This window comes from Saccostrea cucullata, unplaced genomic scaffold (assembly GCF_032062105.1).
Source record: "Saccostrea cucullata isolate Sc308-1 unplaced genomic scaffold, CSIRO_AGI_Scuc_v1 ctg45, whole genome shotgun sequence".
NCBI classification, from domain to species: domain Eukaryota; kingdom Metazoa; phylum Mollusca; class Bivalvia; order Ostreida; family Ostreidae; genus Saccostrea; species Saccostrea cuccullata.
The window spans coordinates 228847-244606 of NW_026939164.1; the positions used below are offsets into that span (position 1 = coordinate 228847).

Below are 15760 nucleotides of genomic sequence, written 5' to 3' on the forward strand. Positions count from 1 at the left end.
GAATGAGATTAATTGCAGATGGATGAGCATATTTGTATTAGAAATCTTCTTTAAACTTGACATTTTCAAAATGATTAAATGTCATTAAGCCTTATAGTGGGATAGTGTGGCAGGGAGCTCTTACGCCTCTAAAATTAGGGATGTGTCGATGAAATTTATGCTAGTAAACTCATACCTACTGACTGCAAGCATACGCAGGCATTTTTAAAATATTGCTACACTTCCCCTTCGACGACTGAAATCTTTACTGTCTTCAGAAATCTAGATTATAAAAGTGATAGTTTTAACTTTTTTACCGAAATGAGAGAAAATATTCAACTACTTGCATTTGGTTAACAATGTAGTAAGAGACGATAAAATGTTGAGAATTTTTCACTATAATGTACATATATCTTGGTAATAGACAAACGTATTTTAAAATAAATAAAAGGGTTGTTTTTTTAAACTTGTGTTTCTTTTTATCATAAACGATATCAGGTGTCAAAAAACATTCAGAAATATTGTGAATAGCACGCTAAAACGTAATTAATGTCCCCTAAAACATACACGATAAACTAGGTTACAAACAGAGTAGCCCATAATGTCTGGTGGTGGAATGTTGGAATTAAGCTACTATTTACAACATAACGCAAGTGATACATAGGATGAATGATCTTGTTTTCGATGGAATGAGAATGAATTGCCAGGTGTACATTCTCACTTAAAAAAAAGTCAATATAAAAAATGCACTTCATGTTTATATGATCAGCTGTTTTGTAAAGAAGTTATTGACATCGATTGAAAATAAACTTTCTCTTTTAAATTCATAACTCGAATATGAAGATAAAAGTTATTATTCTGTTGCTTAATTTCCTGATGAATTATTCAGAATTACGGCAAGTAAACACTTTATAAATTGATTAACAACAATAGTTGGTATGAAAATCTTTATACTTTTTTCATATAGCCCTGGAATCTCAGAGTATAGTTATTTTGAAGAAAAGCATTTATTAATTTCAGAATCTTTGAAATAGTCAATTTTCTTGGCCTTTGGATATGTTGTTTTACCTCCCATTAGAACATTTTGAAAGTTTCAAAGACCTTTTCTCGGCACCCAGGGCCATTGAGCATAGGAATCTTTTTCTGTGCAATATGACGCAACTTTACTTTAAAGAGCCGAGCACATGGCGAAGAAACAGGTGTTACATATTTTTTTTATCGATTTAGGCCAGTCGCGGCCAAGATTCGATCTCATGCACAACCTCCTAATCACAAAGTGAGCGCTCTACCGTCCTGAGCTACCGTGAACGGTCTTGTCCCTTTGATTGATTGTATATGTTGTTTAACGTTCTTTTCGAGAATTTTTCACTCATGTGGAGACGCCTTGTTCCTTTGAATATCCACGTGTACATGACTAGTTCTCTCCTATCCCTCTGTATATTTCATGAAAGGAATAGAGTCTCTTTAAACAAGGCAACTATTTCATGGGAATATAAGATTGATTGATTGTATGTTTTTAACGTCCCTCTCGAGAAACCACAGAGTCTGACACATCTGTTTCATACTTGGATATTTTACTTTAAAAGACGTTAATGGTAATCTAACAACCAAGCTATATGATAAACGTGATGACTTTAACTTTTCTATAGTCAACTTCCCTTACCTATGCAGCAATAGACCTTCATAACCTGCATACGGAGTATATATATCTCAGTTGATTCGATACGCAAGAGCATGCTCTACGCATGAACATTTTCTAAAACGAGGTAAATTATTGACAAGCAAGTTGATGAAACAAGCATATCAGCAGTATCGTTTAAAGTCATCATTTCGTAAGTTCTATACAATGACCTTGTCAGCAAATACAATTTATCTTTGAGTCAAATGCTGACTGACGTTTTTCATACTAATTGTTAGTCCATTATTAATACACTGAATAGACGACGGATTTTTCCGTTATTTCTTGATCATGACAAGGAGCACATGGCGGGTGTGACCGGTCATCAGGGGATGCTCACTCCTCCATGACACCTGATCCCACCTCTGAGGTTTCGGAGGTCCGTGTTTGTTCTGCTCCTATTTTGTATTGTTTATGGACTTTGAGATTGAATACTGTTCGTTATCTCCATATCCTTCTTCACTCATATGGAGACCCCACCACTTGCCGGTGGAGAGCTGCAAATTTTGTCCCATACTCGGCACTCAGGGCCATTGAGATGGGAGGGATCTTTTTTGCCAGCACCTACCGCTATATGGGACCTCGGTATATACGGTCTCATCCGAAGGACCAGTCTCCACGTCCCACAGTGGGATTCGAACCCGCGACGTAAGGATTGACTCCTTACTTCGCAACTCTAGAGCAGACGCTCTAACCACTGTGCCATGCGGGCGACGGCAATACAAGAAGATGCGCTACGTCATTTGACCAATACTCTTTATTAGAAGACTTTGTCCTTTAAGGTTGACATTTAAAAAAAACTATAAATCAAATTTTTTTTCGTTATAAATGAAATAATATGGTGATAACGCACAGTATTCAAGTTTTGAAGCAGGACAAACACGGGCTTTAATGCATCAGAGGTGGAACGGAGAAGTGGGCATCCGCTGCCGATCGGTCACATCTGCCGTGTGCTCCTTGTCATGATTGGGGATTAACGGAAAAATCCGTCGACAATTCAGTGTGTTATAAAAGGCTAGTATACAATTACAGTAGAATGAATTAAAAAAGTAGGTCAGCATTTGATAGAATGCGTTTGGTGAGAAGAAGGCCATTGTATCGACCATAGAACTTACGAAATGATGACTTTAAACGAGACTGTTGATTTTATTGTTTCATGGACTTGTTTGTAAATAACTATTCCAATAATGATTTAAAGTAACTGCCATATTCATAGAATAGTGGAATGGTGTACCTTTTGATCCAATGGAAACAAGCTGAGTTAGATGTGTTTTCAAGCGAAGCAAGTAAATTTTGCACCGTCTCACGTAAATAGACTAAAGAATTTATTTAAGTTAAACTCCTTATCACTGTATATACGATTATCCTCACGACTCATTTAAAGAGATGCAAAAAACAAGGTTATCTCAAAAAGTTTACAAGCTGATTATTCTATGTAATTCATGGTACAAATTACATAACATTGCTTGTGCAGCAATAATTCTGTCAGTGTATTCCTGCACGTTGGTGTCCTTAAAAATGTGTTATTTGTAACTGAACATTTATGATGCATGCAATTAAGTGCACGAGACATGTTTGATTCCCTGGTATCGACGCTATCAATTTCATCATTGCATCTTGTATATTCATTTGAATTCGAAATCTGTAAAACAGTATCGGAAATATAATCGAGGATTGATTTGAATGATTTCTAGATTTTTTTTTTGAAGTTATTTTTTCTGTAGGTCAATGCAAATGAAGGACCTAGGGTAAACCAATGTATAGATTCTTTCAGTTATTATGAGCACTAATGAGATATTCCTAAATTATGTAACGCATAACCCATTTCTTTGATTACTCATAACGGTTATTCCGTTGGGTATGGTCATGCTTCGGCATAATTTCAATTCATTAAATTTGAAAAGAAGAAACCACTCATTTTTACTATAATCAGACTAAGTTTATACACAACTAGGTCAACTTCGGCCTTCATATATTATTCATCAGAATTACTCCTTACTCCTAGTGTTACACTAGGATACACTAAACAGACAGGGAATTTTTCGGTTGTTAAGTATTGTTTTATATAATTTAACTGGATATTAGATCAACGATACTACTAAAACCGCAATTAATGTACCAAAATCGCCCTCGCCACAAAAACAGACAAAATTATCTTTATAAAAACAAGATATGTTTGTGAAACACTATGCCCCCGATGGTAACACAATTCTGGAGGACGTAGACTGTTCATAGTGGTATATCATGCACTTACCTAAATGGAATCGAAATTTTGATTTTGTGTAAAATATGAGGCCAAATATGGTCTATGGCTTTAGCTCTTTAATGTTGAAACTTGTTAAATGTGGATAAGATGGAGTTATTATAAGGTATCATAGCTGTGAATATAGCAAAAATAATCTTTCAAAATATTCTTGACATAAAGATTAGGTACATACTAGTAGTTTGCCATTTTTATGTGAAAACATTCTCTGGCGTTGCAAATTCAAATTTGTTCAAATTATTGAGTTTGGTGGTTTTTTGGAAGCAATGGTATACATTGTAATGTCTAGAAAATCAAATTTTTCAAAGAATATGCAGAATAATCTTTTATTCCTTTCAGAGCGGCGAAGCATTGGTTTATAATAATAATACTGAAACATCCTAACGGAACGCAGTTTCATTTGTGCTCAAATTATGGCCCCAGGGGTAGGTGGGAACACAGTAGGAATAAGCGTTTATACTGGAATATCTAGGGGATAGTTGTTAAATTTCTCATATAGTACAGTGTAACTTATTCATATTAGTAACCCAGGGATATCGAATTTCAAGGTTTTATCTGTTAACAATAGTTATGTAGACTCGATATACGAGGTGTCAATTGAAATAAAAGTCACCAAAGAGTCTAGCACATCTTTTTCACATTTGGATATTTTAATGAGTACTAGTATGTTCGATACCGACCAACTGACAGCTAAATTGTATGACAACCGAGTAGGCTTCACCTTTTTTTAATCACCAACTTTCCTTATTTATGTAATTTATTTAGTAATATTCCGCTTTCACCTGCACATGGTGTTTACATCTCCCAAATTATTAGATACTTTTGAGCATCCTACGAGAACGATCAGTTTAACTTTTTAACAGTAACTGGCTTCTCACAAATAAGTTGATGATACAGGAATTACAACAATCTCGCTAAAAGTCGGCATGTGAAATTTTTTATGATTATTATAATAACTTTTAGAATAGAAAAAAAACATTGGATTGTATATTGGTCGATTTAAATCGGAGATGAAATAAAAATATAAAATACTTTGAAAACAAGAGATATGCCATGTTAGAGATATTGAAAGTTGAGCACCCTATATTTTGTTTTGATTCAACTTCGATTAAATTATATTCCGTCGGGGCTAGGATGAGGTAATGTACAAATATCGAGTTAAAGATGTCCCTGGGAAAAGAGTGAAAAAGACATTTAAAAAGAACAAGGTAAACAGATGAGCGGTGTAGCCATGGGCCACTTGTCATGCTTACATGCATAAATTTCTATTATGGATGTCTTCTATTAAAGGACAAATTCTGAATATTTGAGATCCCAGTTACCTGTATATCTTCTATATAAAGCCTTAAATAAAGTGTAGGACACGCATAAATAAGGAATATTTTTTCTATGGCTCAAAGTCAAAAGGCCAGACAGGATGCATACTCTGACGTCAAACTGCTTATTATTACAGCATTACCTAGGATAAAAGAAATGACGCAAAATCTATGCATTAATGCATATATTAATTATTTATGTTATATATTTAACGAACTGATGAATTCGCTAAGAACCAAACAAAAGGAGGACGCACTTGCCCCCGTCTTTCAAACTGAGAGTTAACGTTTCGAAATTCATTGCCTTGTCAAGCTATCTTTTGTCATATTTGTATCATCTCACATAGCCATGAGAAACCTCAGCTGAATTGCCTAAAATTGAAACCACTTATCGCCGAATTTTCACGATGCAATTAAAATAATATATATATTCAAAAAGAATGAACTACGTTATCGAACTAAATTCTTCATTTTGACAATAACATGTGGAGAGTGCAATGACACGATGATAAAATATGCACGACACAATTATGCTGTCTGTTTTTCTTTCTGATAATTTTCTATTTCGGTCATATATAATTCTCCACCCACGCTCGGAAAGTACAAAAAATTGTTTCATTGATGCTGTTTCATTTCATGAAATGCATACTACATGTATAACTTGCATATAATGAATGCGTCCCTAGGCTATTAATTGCCCGGAAGCTCTCGTGTACGCCTCATCCGTCGTCGTGCGTTAACATTTTTAAAACATTTTAAAAACATTTTCAGTTCTTTCTCTGGAACAACTGAAAATCTTTCAACAAATTTTGGCATACAGTATAGGAGAATAAAACTTATGACTGGATATTGCGTCGTGAATTAGGCGTGTGTGTTGGGGTTAAAGCCACAAAAACTCATACAATCTTCTTTACTACTCCTCCACATCAAACAGTTTAACTGTTGGCATGATTCTAATAGGCATCAATATTGAGCCCGGAGTTGGAAATGGGCTCTTATTATTTATTATCACGTTTCAGAAAAAGAGTTGTTCCCATTTGTTAATCACTTCCGATAATTAATTCTTGTACATATTTAATTACCCGGTAAATAATGTAATTGAAAAAAAATAGAATAAATAGATAGATAAATATATATAAGGTGAATAGAAATACGACAAAATTGCGTTAGACGGGTAAGTACATCAAATACTAGTATAAGAGAAACCCATGTGTTTGGATCCTACTGCGAGCACTCTGTGAATACATGTTTATTGTTATATCTTCAAAATTTGTTCCTTTACAAATCTATACGAAAAAAGTCTAACATTTTTAATGCTTTACTGAACGGGCATAAAAAATCGATGTTTGATCGCTGAGTGAGATGTTGGAACTGTCGATGAGATGTTGGACTGCTTACGTCACACCATGGACGTAGACTAATCTCAGCATTCGTTTCTCAAATGCTTCTGCTCAACAGTGACGGAACCTGAGGTTACATCAAGGAAGACAGTACAAGATACATGTATGTCAAAAAAATATCACAATATCAGGTATAACAAAACATTTATTGACTGTATTCTCAGGCAAAAATGATGCTTTTTGTCGACCCTCGAACCAAACTGTCTGCTTTCGGCAAACGGTTTCATTCTTGGGTCCGACAAAAAGCATGTTGCGCTCGAACCCAGTCAATAAATGTATAATGCAAAAGCACTGTTATCTTGTGGATCATGGGGGTGGTATATATAAGATAACACTGACCAATACAGGCAAGTTTCTGTATTATATTTTTGCATAGTTGCTGCTGAGATTAGTGTAGACTACTTATTTTTCCTATTTTTTTATATCTTTAGTTTTTATCAAATCGCCATGAAAGGGTCGCGCAGTGTAAACAGAGCAATGTTACACTCAACTACATGCAATATTTATATAATGCTAAAGCACTATTATCTTGTGGATCGCGGAGTTATATATAAGAAGATGATCCTTTCGAGTTTTTTTTTTTTTTTTTACGATTCCGTTGCTTTACAGGCATAAAAAACAGTGAATGAAGCTACATGTAGATGAACTTGAACATTTTCAATTTGTTGATTCATAATTGAAAGTACTAGTACTTGCTTTCACTTAATATCCCACTGCGGTAATTGCGTATTATCCCAATGTATAAAAAAAAGATTTATAGATATGTCATCAAACTGTTAATCTCATAATACGTCTCCTTAATGTGAAATATAAAAGTATAGTTTAGAATTTATAAGAGTTATAATTTTAAAAGTATAAGATATTTGAAGAGTTTAAATCTCGTTGAATTAGTAGATGGTAAGCTTATCATATCGCGTAGGTCGTGAATTTGATTTGTGGCATCTAGCAGGAGATTACTATATCAAAATTCTGTCTCTGGAGCGAAAAGCGGGTTATCTTGAAAAGCTATCGTAAAGAAGATATCGTTAAGTTCGATGGCATAGATATTCTTTCTTAAAAATGATATATATTTCAACTATTGACGTATACACACATGTATATATAAATACCTGAAATATAACAAAGATGAATCATTCTAAAAGTATTCAATTACTTCTCTTTTGTGCACATCTATCATCATATGACAGCAAATAGCTATTGGGTAAAAGTATTATTGAGAAAAATGTGCCCCCCCCCCTCGATAATCTACGGGCCATCTTCAATCTTGTGCGCATCAAATTATAATACTCAGTAAGTACAGGGACCTATATTTAACGTTAAGTACAGGGACCTATATCGTAAACCACACACACATAAACATGCCTAAATTAACATACCATACGTTAGTTAGTAGATAGGCCCCTGGTAAGCAAATTAAACAATTTAAATTAATAATAATAAAATATCTGCAACTTGCCAATTACATGACTGTATTTTTAGCGCTCCGTGGAAAATCATTGTTGTTTTTGATTTGTCATTATCGTAAACCACACACACATAAACATGCCTAAATATAACATACCTAGTAACTAGATCTGCAATTCAGGCTTGCTCAAGCCTAATCTGTTTTAATCAAACCGTGTGAAAGAGCTCGGGATCGAAAAACATTTTTTTGCATAGAGGTGAAGGTCGTTGAAACGAAACTAAACAAACTTCTATGGCTTTGACAAGGGCACTGGCGAGAGTGCGTGTTTTACGTACGTCTGTTCGTTTGTTAGCCACAAAACCTGATGAAGGAAGATTTGTGGAATATATGAAGTAACACATACAGGACAGGTTAGTTAAAGTGTTATGCCATTGCAAAACTTGTAATTAAATTTCATTCACATGCTTGCTCATTGTACAGTCTTTGACCAGTTCCGAATTTTGTCAGATCAGTACTGATCAAGTGATCAATTTTTAAAAGAGCTTATAATTAATAAATACAATTATATTATTATACCTCAACTGTCATAAGTGTTATTTTTCTATACACAATTAAATGAACAGCTTAATGATAAATTTATAGCCATGTTTTAGATACCTTTGCTATACAAATACATACTACAACAATATTGAATACTATTAAATGTTGAAGTGATTTGGATGTTCCAACCCCATTTTTAAGTACTTTACCCTGAATATCTCGACTCCTTGGATATCTGGGAAATTCTCTATCCAACAGTGTTTAAGATTATGTTTGACTGTACTTTACAACCACGTACACTGTATAGAATACATTTATATGATTCATGACGTGGATGTTGCCTCTGTTTTCACAAATACTCCAAATGAAAAATGAATTTGAACTCTGCATGTGCACTGACATATATTGTGAAGTGTGTTACCATTAAATGAAAATATGATTGTGAAAAGTGTACTTCATATCCTCCTTGAACTTCTAAGAAAATTGGAGGACATTACATTGTATTTTAGCATTCAAGTACACATTTACACATAAATGAAATCTGCGGAAGGATTATTTGTACTCAGTCAGCATGTAATTGTTTGAAATGCTGTTTTTAAGTTACTGCAGTTGTAATATTTTTATTACAGTTTTTCATGTATTTCATTGATTGTGACACCATAATTAAGTTGAAGGAAAAGCTGTGTTTCTGCTCAGCTGGGGTAGTTCAAGAGGGAATGAATTTCTAATTTGTTAACAAAGTAATCTTAAAAGAAAGCCATTACATATGTATTAAAATATATGTAGTAGATCTAAATACTTTTATAACATGCACAATTTTAGATTCTGTGGTTTTTCAAATATTACATAAAGTTTTAATCTTGTTATAACAGGTGTGGGACAAAGATGACTATAGAAGAATTAGATTTGTAGACAAAAAGAAGCTGGTAAGTGGAAGATCAGTTATATATAAAGCAGAAGTATATACATGTTAAAATGGTAGCATTCAACAGAATGTTAGTTTTCCTTGCCATACATATTAGATACATTATGGGGATTGTATAAATGTACATTCTCAAAGTAGCTCAATGGTAGAGGACTGGCATGGTCACTGAGCAGTCCCCTGTTTGAGTTGGGTCTTGGCTTACGCTTTCTCATCATCTATAACATTTAGTACCCAACAACGAAATCAGTATGTAGGCTAGGAGTCTCAGTGAGGTTTTTAGGACGGAAAATCTGAAGAAAAAGGTGGAAAGGGTTATGTAGGGATTGGTACATCTGCCTAGTAGCTGTATGGTAGCTAGAGCACCTGCACATCGTAAGTCTCAAGTCCCCGTCTTGCGGACACTTTTCCCCATCTGTTGTATGTACAAAAAGTTAGTTTTAAAAAGCTTTAGATGATAGAAATGATTTTTATTGTTTATCCCTTTTAAGTGTAGTTAATTGTTCTGTTATTAAGACCAAAGTGCATAAAATTTATTGTGGTATTGTTAAAAAAAAACAGGCATGACATTGGTATTTTTTTTTTCAGTATCAGTAGGCTATGGAAATTACAAGCTTCATTGAGATCAAAATATTTTTTTCGGAATTGTCATTTTATATGGAAAAAAATGAAGAAAAGTAGAACTCGTTTGAATTCAGTGATGTTTAAATTGCAGGTGAACAAGAATTTTGCCATTAATCTGATAGCGGAGGACCCTGTTGTTGTTTGTCCAGAGAAGACAGTGTGGAGTAATAGCGGTGGTGCCCTGGGCCACCCCAAAGTCTACATTAACCTCGTAAGCCACAAAGTCTTAGTCTACCACAGTCACCTATATATAAATGTAAAATATGTAAATATAATACATCATCTTACTTTTCCCATGATAATTGAAATAACAATCCATATTTTTTTTTTAAAATTTATTTAAGGAATGAATTAATAGCAAACCAAGTTATACTGTATAACCTGGGTTGTGGCAGTTTACATGTTTATAAATTGCGAAGCGGTTTATAAAAAAACATAAACAGCTCCAACCCAGGTTATACCAGTATAACTTGGGTTGTTATTTAACACATTCCTTATAATTAATTTTCAATCATTATTTGTTCATATTTAAAACATAACATCAAGCGGATTGATGTGTTTTTGACGTAAGTCATTGTGATCTAGGCTATCCAGGTTATACAATTTAGATTAATTTTTTATCCAATCAAATGACTTGTTACAACCAAAATTATATTATTGAATTGTAGAAACAAGTACATGTTTCCATGTGCTATTTCAATTGATATTTTTAAAAAAAGCATAAAGACCTTAATACTGTTGAAAATTTAAAATTTAAAATTCTGTATTTCAAAATGTGGACAGCATTTTTATTACGACTTTCTGTGATATTTATGAATGTGTAAAAAATATTTATTTTAATAAATAATTTCAGAGAAAAAAACTAATTTAAATGTTTACATCTAATCCCAACTCATCCCTACTTCAAGAAAAGACAGAAAACAAATTAAAGAGGTCAAGAAATAAAGTCACAGTTTTAAAATTTTCTCTTGTTAGAAAGCTTCAAATACAATCAAAGAGAAACATGCTAATAGCAAATGTGATTATGATTAATTGGTCCACTTTCTTTGTTTGATGATCAAAAAATCTCTTAAATGTGCAATTAGTTGACACACTGCATCAAAAACATTCTGCACAATCCAATATAAATCTCATGAATCTATAGAACATTTTCTTTTTTCAGTTTGTTTGGGTGTTCATGTACAAGTTTTGTTTTGCCTTTCAATTTGGAATTCTTATTTCAGGATAAACCACAGGTATCAACATGTGGATATTCTGGGAGAAAGTTTATATACAAGGGCTTTTATAACGAAGCTGAACATGGACCCTCTATAACTTATGATCAATATCTTGAAGAAATGAAACCAAAAGAACGGAATTAACTTCACAAAGGGAATTCTGCTTTAGAGATACACTACAGTTTGTCAGTTATTGTTTATAATGTACAAAAATTAAAACTTTTGATTTTCCAATAAAATAATATGAAATTATAAAGTATTATTATTCCAGTTGCAAAATATGTATCCAGCAAATCATGTGTTGTTAGGATGCATGCAAGGGGAGATATATTTTTAGTAAAGAATACCTGTAGAATGTTTAGCTGACCAGAACAATATGATTCATCTCTGTGAACCTTGATACAGAAAATAGTTGCATTTTTGTTGGAGTTATTGTTCTTGGTTCACTTTGTTGTTACCAGAGTTTTAAAAGTAACCCAACATTAAAAATCCAGGTCACTGTTAAAATTTTGCACATAGTAAATATCGACTCCATTCAAAAAACCAAGAATCTCAACGGTTACCCGATATTTAGGGTAAATGAGACAATAAGTTCATTAGTTAACAAGTTTATGTGGATCCAGTTTTTTAAAGAATCTTTGACGAAAAACAATAGGCATCTTATTTTAATGAAATATTTGATTTTTCTTACGTTTCTAAAAAAATGTCGTGCACGTTTAAGACAAGGTTATGTTAAGCTGTTTTAATTCTCAGCGGGCTTCCAAATTCGAAACGGTACCATGGATATTTTATAATATTTGAAGGAATGACTGATTCTTGGCCAAATTATTCGATGATAACCTGGTTTGGGTCATTTACGCTTTATAATCCGCAAAAAGCGTAAATTGACCCAAACTAGGTTATCATCGAATAATTTGGCCAAGAATTAGAGTCATTCCTTATGATTTAATTTTAAAATAATTAAACAACTGTGGGTGTAAAATTGTGTTGCTTTTTATGAGTTCAAATTTGCTGCTCAATAATACATCCCTAGTAACGGAAGTGATATGAAACAAGGGGAGGTAATAACTGATATACAGAACTAGCAGCCATGATGTTTGTGTACACGAGGTAAGATCGAGCTACTGTTTGAAGTTAAAGTTACATTCATTAAATCTGGAATTTCCCATGAATTCCAAGGACTGGAAATGAGGGGATGATATAGATACATATGATTCAGCTGGTTGTCAAGGGGGTGTGTCCCCATACCAAACCAGGTTATTAAGAAATAATTTGCGTTCCTTTTTGGTAATCAACCAATGAGAGACTAGAATACAAACAAAATTAAATTATTATACTTTCATGTAAATAACTTCAATCTTATTGGTCGAGATACATTTGTTAAAAAACACTATTACCCGCTGAAGCCACGCCCTTCAGAGTAGCAACAGTCACCAGTGCTTGACGACGGGTGATATTCCAAAAAATAGCGACTGTGCAGAATTTATGCGCGCACGCTTCACTGTTTTTGTACAAAACATTCAGTATAATATAATAAATATTGCATGTGCAGCCTCGGTTGACAATGGTTTTCTTGGGGTGAAAATTTTCAATGTTACACTCAACTACATGCAATATTTATATATTAAACCACAAAGAGCAAATATATGACGCTGTGGAGTTTGACAAGAAACAAGAGCGTGGTAATGGAAGCCAAGTCTCTTAAAGAAAAAAAAAACATGCAGCATATTTTCATTGATCCTTTTCTTGAACTGGAACATAGGATTTTGGTTGAATGTGGCTGCAATATTTTGTCATCTGTGCTTATTGTCCTTTGACAAGGTTAGTACAAATCTGAAGAAATTCATGTACCCAACTTCCAAATATTTTGTATACTGTGTATATGAGAATAATAAATAGTAAAGGAACAATATTAAATGACAGATTTAATTAAATGTAATTTGTAGCGTACAGTACATAAATTAATTTTCTATTTGAGTATTTCCACTCTGATGTCGGGACTGAGAGTATTGTGTTTGGATAGACACTTCCTGTAGAAGACAACAGACGTTCCGTATAACTTGGTCCAGTTTGTGATGCTATGTGCCATGTTCCCGTTTACACTCATGTGATCTACATCCGAGTTTCCGTCAGCTACCCACATCGACATAAAAGTCAAGAATGGATATTTCTTGCGATTCTTGAAGGTCATGTCGGAGACCTGTAGGATCGTCTCCGCAAATGATGACCTCAAATGCAACATGGCACTGTTTCCATTTTCATATAAGATTTTAATCGTCATCTTTTTAACATCAATGTCAATGAATTTTATGTTTGCGGACGGCCGAGTTTTGACTGGGTTCGATTCTCCAAGCAGTATGGACGATCCAAACGGGATCCAGTCCACCCCCGGGGGTGTGATGGGTAGCAGACGAACCATTCCGTCCTGGTAGATCACCATGGTCTGCCCATATCCACCATTTGTCCAAGGAATCTTTTGATAAAATCGAATATAATCGGCATTTTTGTATTCTCGGTCACCAATTTTTACGGTCATTTTCTTATTGTATTGCCACCAGAAATCCACATCGACCCCTTGGATAATTATGTCACCATTATCGTGATAATCAAATGCCTTTTCTTCTTTTTGGGGGCGTTTTCGAAGATTGATTGTCTTGAAGTCTATAGTTCTATTGAGATTTTTTGGGATTAGTATTTTGATTGCATTACTTGGCCCTGCTGTCCATGAGAAATCAGGAATTTGGAGTGAATAATTTAATGCCCCTGGCTCAAATGTATAGGATACGGGTTCTGTATACTGTTCTTCGCGGTCTAGGTAGCTAAACCCTAGCTTTATCGGTTCTTTCAGTGAATCCCCCAACTCTATTGTTAATATTGATCCAATTTCTGAATCTGGAAGTCCTTGTCTTGGTCCTTTAAGAGCGAAAAAGACAACTATGACATTCGAACTGACTTCTTCCGAAAACGTTAAAACAGCCCAACCTTTGCGTAACTTTTTTTCCTTGTTTTCTTCGTAAGTAATATTATCAAAACGCCATAGTTTTTCTACTGCCATGTCGCAGTTTTCCCAGTCTGGATCGCGAACGTTTGCAAAGGCCTTATACTTGGGATGCATGGCACGGATTTCTATCAACTTCGCAGAATTATGGTAAAATGGTATTTTAATGTTGTCTATTTCTGCACATTCAGTACTTGTACTCTTCTGCTCGATTCTAGCACTGGGAACAAAATCTCGGCCTTTCACATGCTCGTAGCTGATATCCTCGAAGCAGAAAACATTGCACCGGAAGACTTGTTTCTGTATGCTGTCATCACTGACTGTTATCGATACTTTGTCGATTTCCACACCGTACTGGTCACTCTGTGTAAGCTGGAGAACGAGCGTATGTCTCCCGGCCGGAAGCCGATGAGTATGTCCAATTCGTCCTGTTTGGACGTATTCGTTCCATCCTTTACCGCCTTGACTTTTTGAGTGAGTCTGAAAAGTTCCTATTTCTTCCCAGTTTAGGAGAACGGTGAAACTATCTTCTTTACCATCATTTGAATATAGAATATTGTCGACTCGCACGTCTGTCTCTTTTGCCAAACAGAATTCAAATTTCAACAATCCTCCTTGTGACATTAACATCCAGAGAGCACGGTTATTTGATGCTGGTTTTCTTTCTGTTATTGTAGATGTATTCCCGGATTGAAAGTCCTCCGCTTCTAGTTCAAATGTTTGTTCTCCATATACAACCGAAGAAAATATTAATGCAAGAAAGATCACAATTCCAGAGTCCATGTCGAAATTTTGTTATTAACACGAAATTGATTAAGAAATATTTTCTGTATTGTTGATGTAAAATGATTAAGTCAATACCTTGTGGACAAACAAACTGTTTTGCATTATAAGGCAGATTTTATCATTTGCGCGTGGTTTCTCTGGAGGCGATGATTTACAAAGAAGTATATACATCACTACTGAAGGCATGTGCCCTAACACAACGTTTAGGAAGGTCAAAGGGAATAATGAATAAGAAAACGCCTGAATTGATTGATTTTACCTAATGAAGAGAATCTAAGTAATGCAAATCAACCCAAAGTAAAGGTCGTGCCGTGCGCCCGTTTCCTGCTATATGTCTTAACGTCACTCGTCCAGGGTTAATTATAAAATAAGTATTACTTGGCAGAAACCTGCAACGTGTTAAAAACACTGCGCCCACTTCTGTTTACCTGGATTTTCAGTTTTTATTATATTTGAAATTAATTAGTATTTTGGAATTTCTGTGGTATATATCACATGATTTGATTACGCAAGTGCATATTTAAGTCGAATTTACTGTATTCTAATTGCTGACAAGTATGTGTACAAAGTATTACAATGTAACAAACATAACCATAAAAAAAGAATAAACGTTAATAATTATATGAAAATAA

The 15760-nt window shown here is 34.2% G+C and overlaps 1 protein-coding gene across 1 annotated transcript; it reads left to right on the forward strand.

Moving 5' to 3' along the window:
• Positions 1 to 8290: 8290 nt before the first annotated feature.
• LOC134252420 (NADH dehydrogenase [ubiquinone] iron-sulfur protein 6, mitochondrial-like) lies at positions 8291 to 11600 on the forward strand. The gene is given in 5 exon segments (XM_062734896.1): positions 8291 to 8425; positions 8428 to 8451; positions 9454 to 9507; positions 10219 to 10338; positions 11351 to 11600. Coding segments are annotated over 5 exon segments (429 nt in total). The 5' UTR covers positions 8291 to 8332; the 3' UTR covers positions 11489 to 11600.
• The last annotated feature ends 4160 nt before the right edge of the window (positions 11601 to 15760 follow it).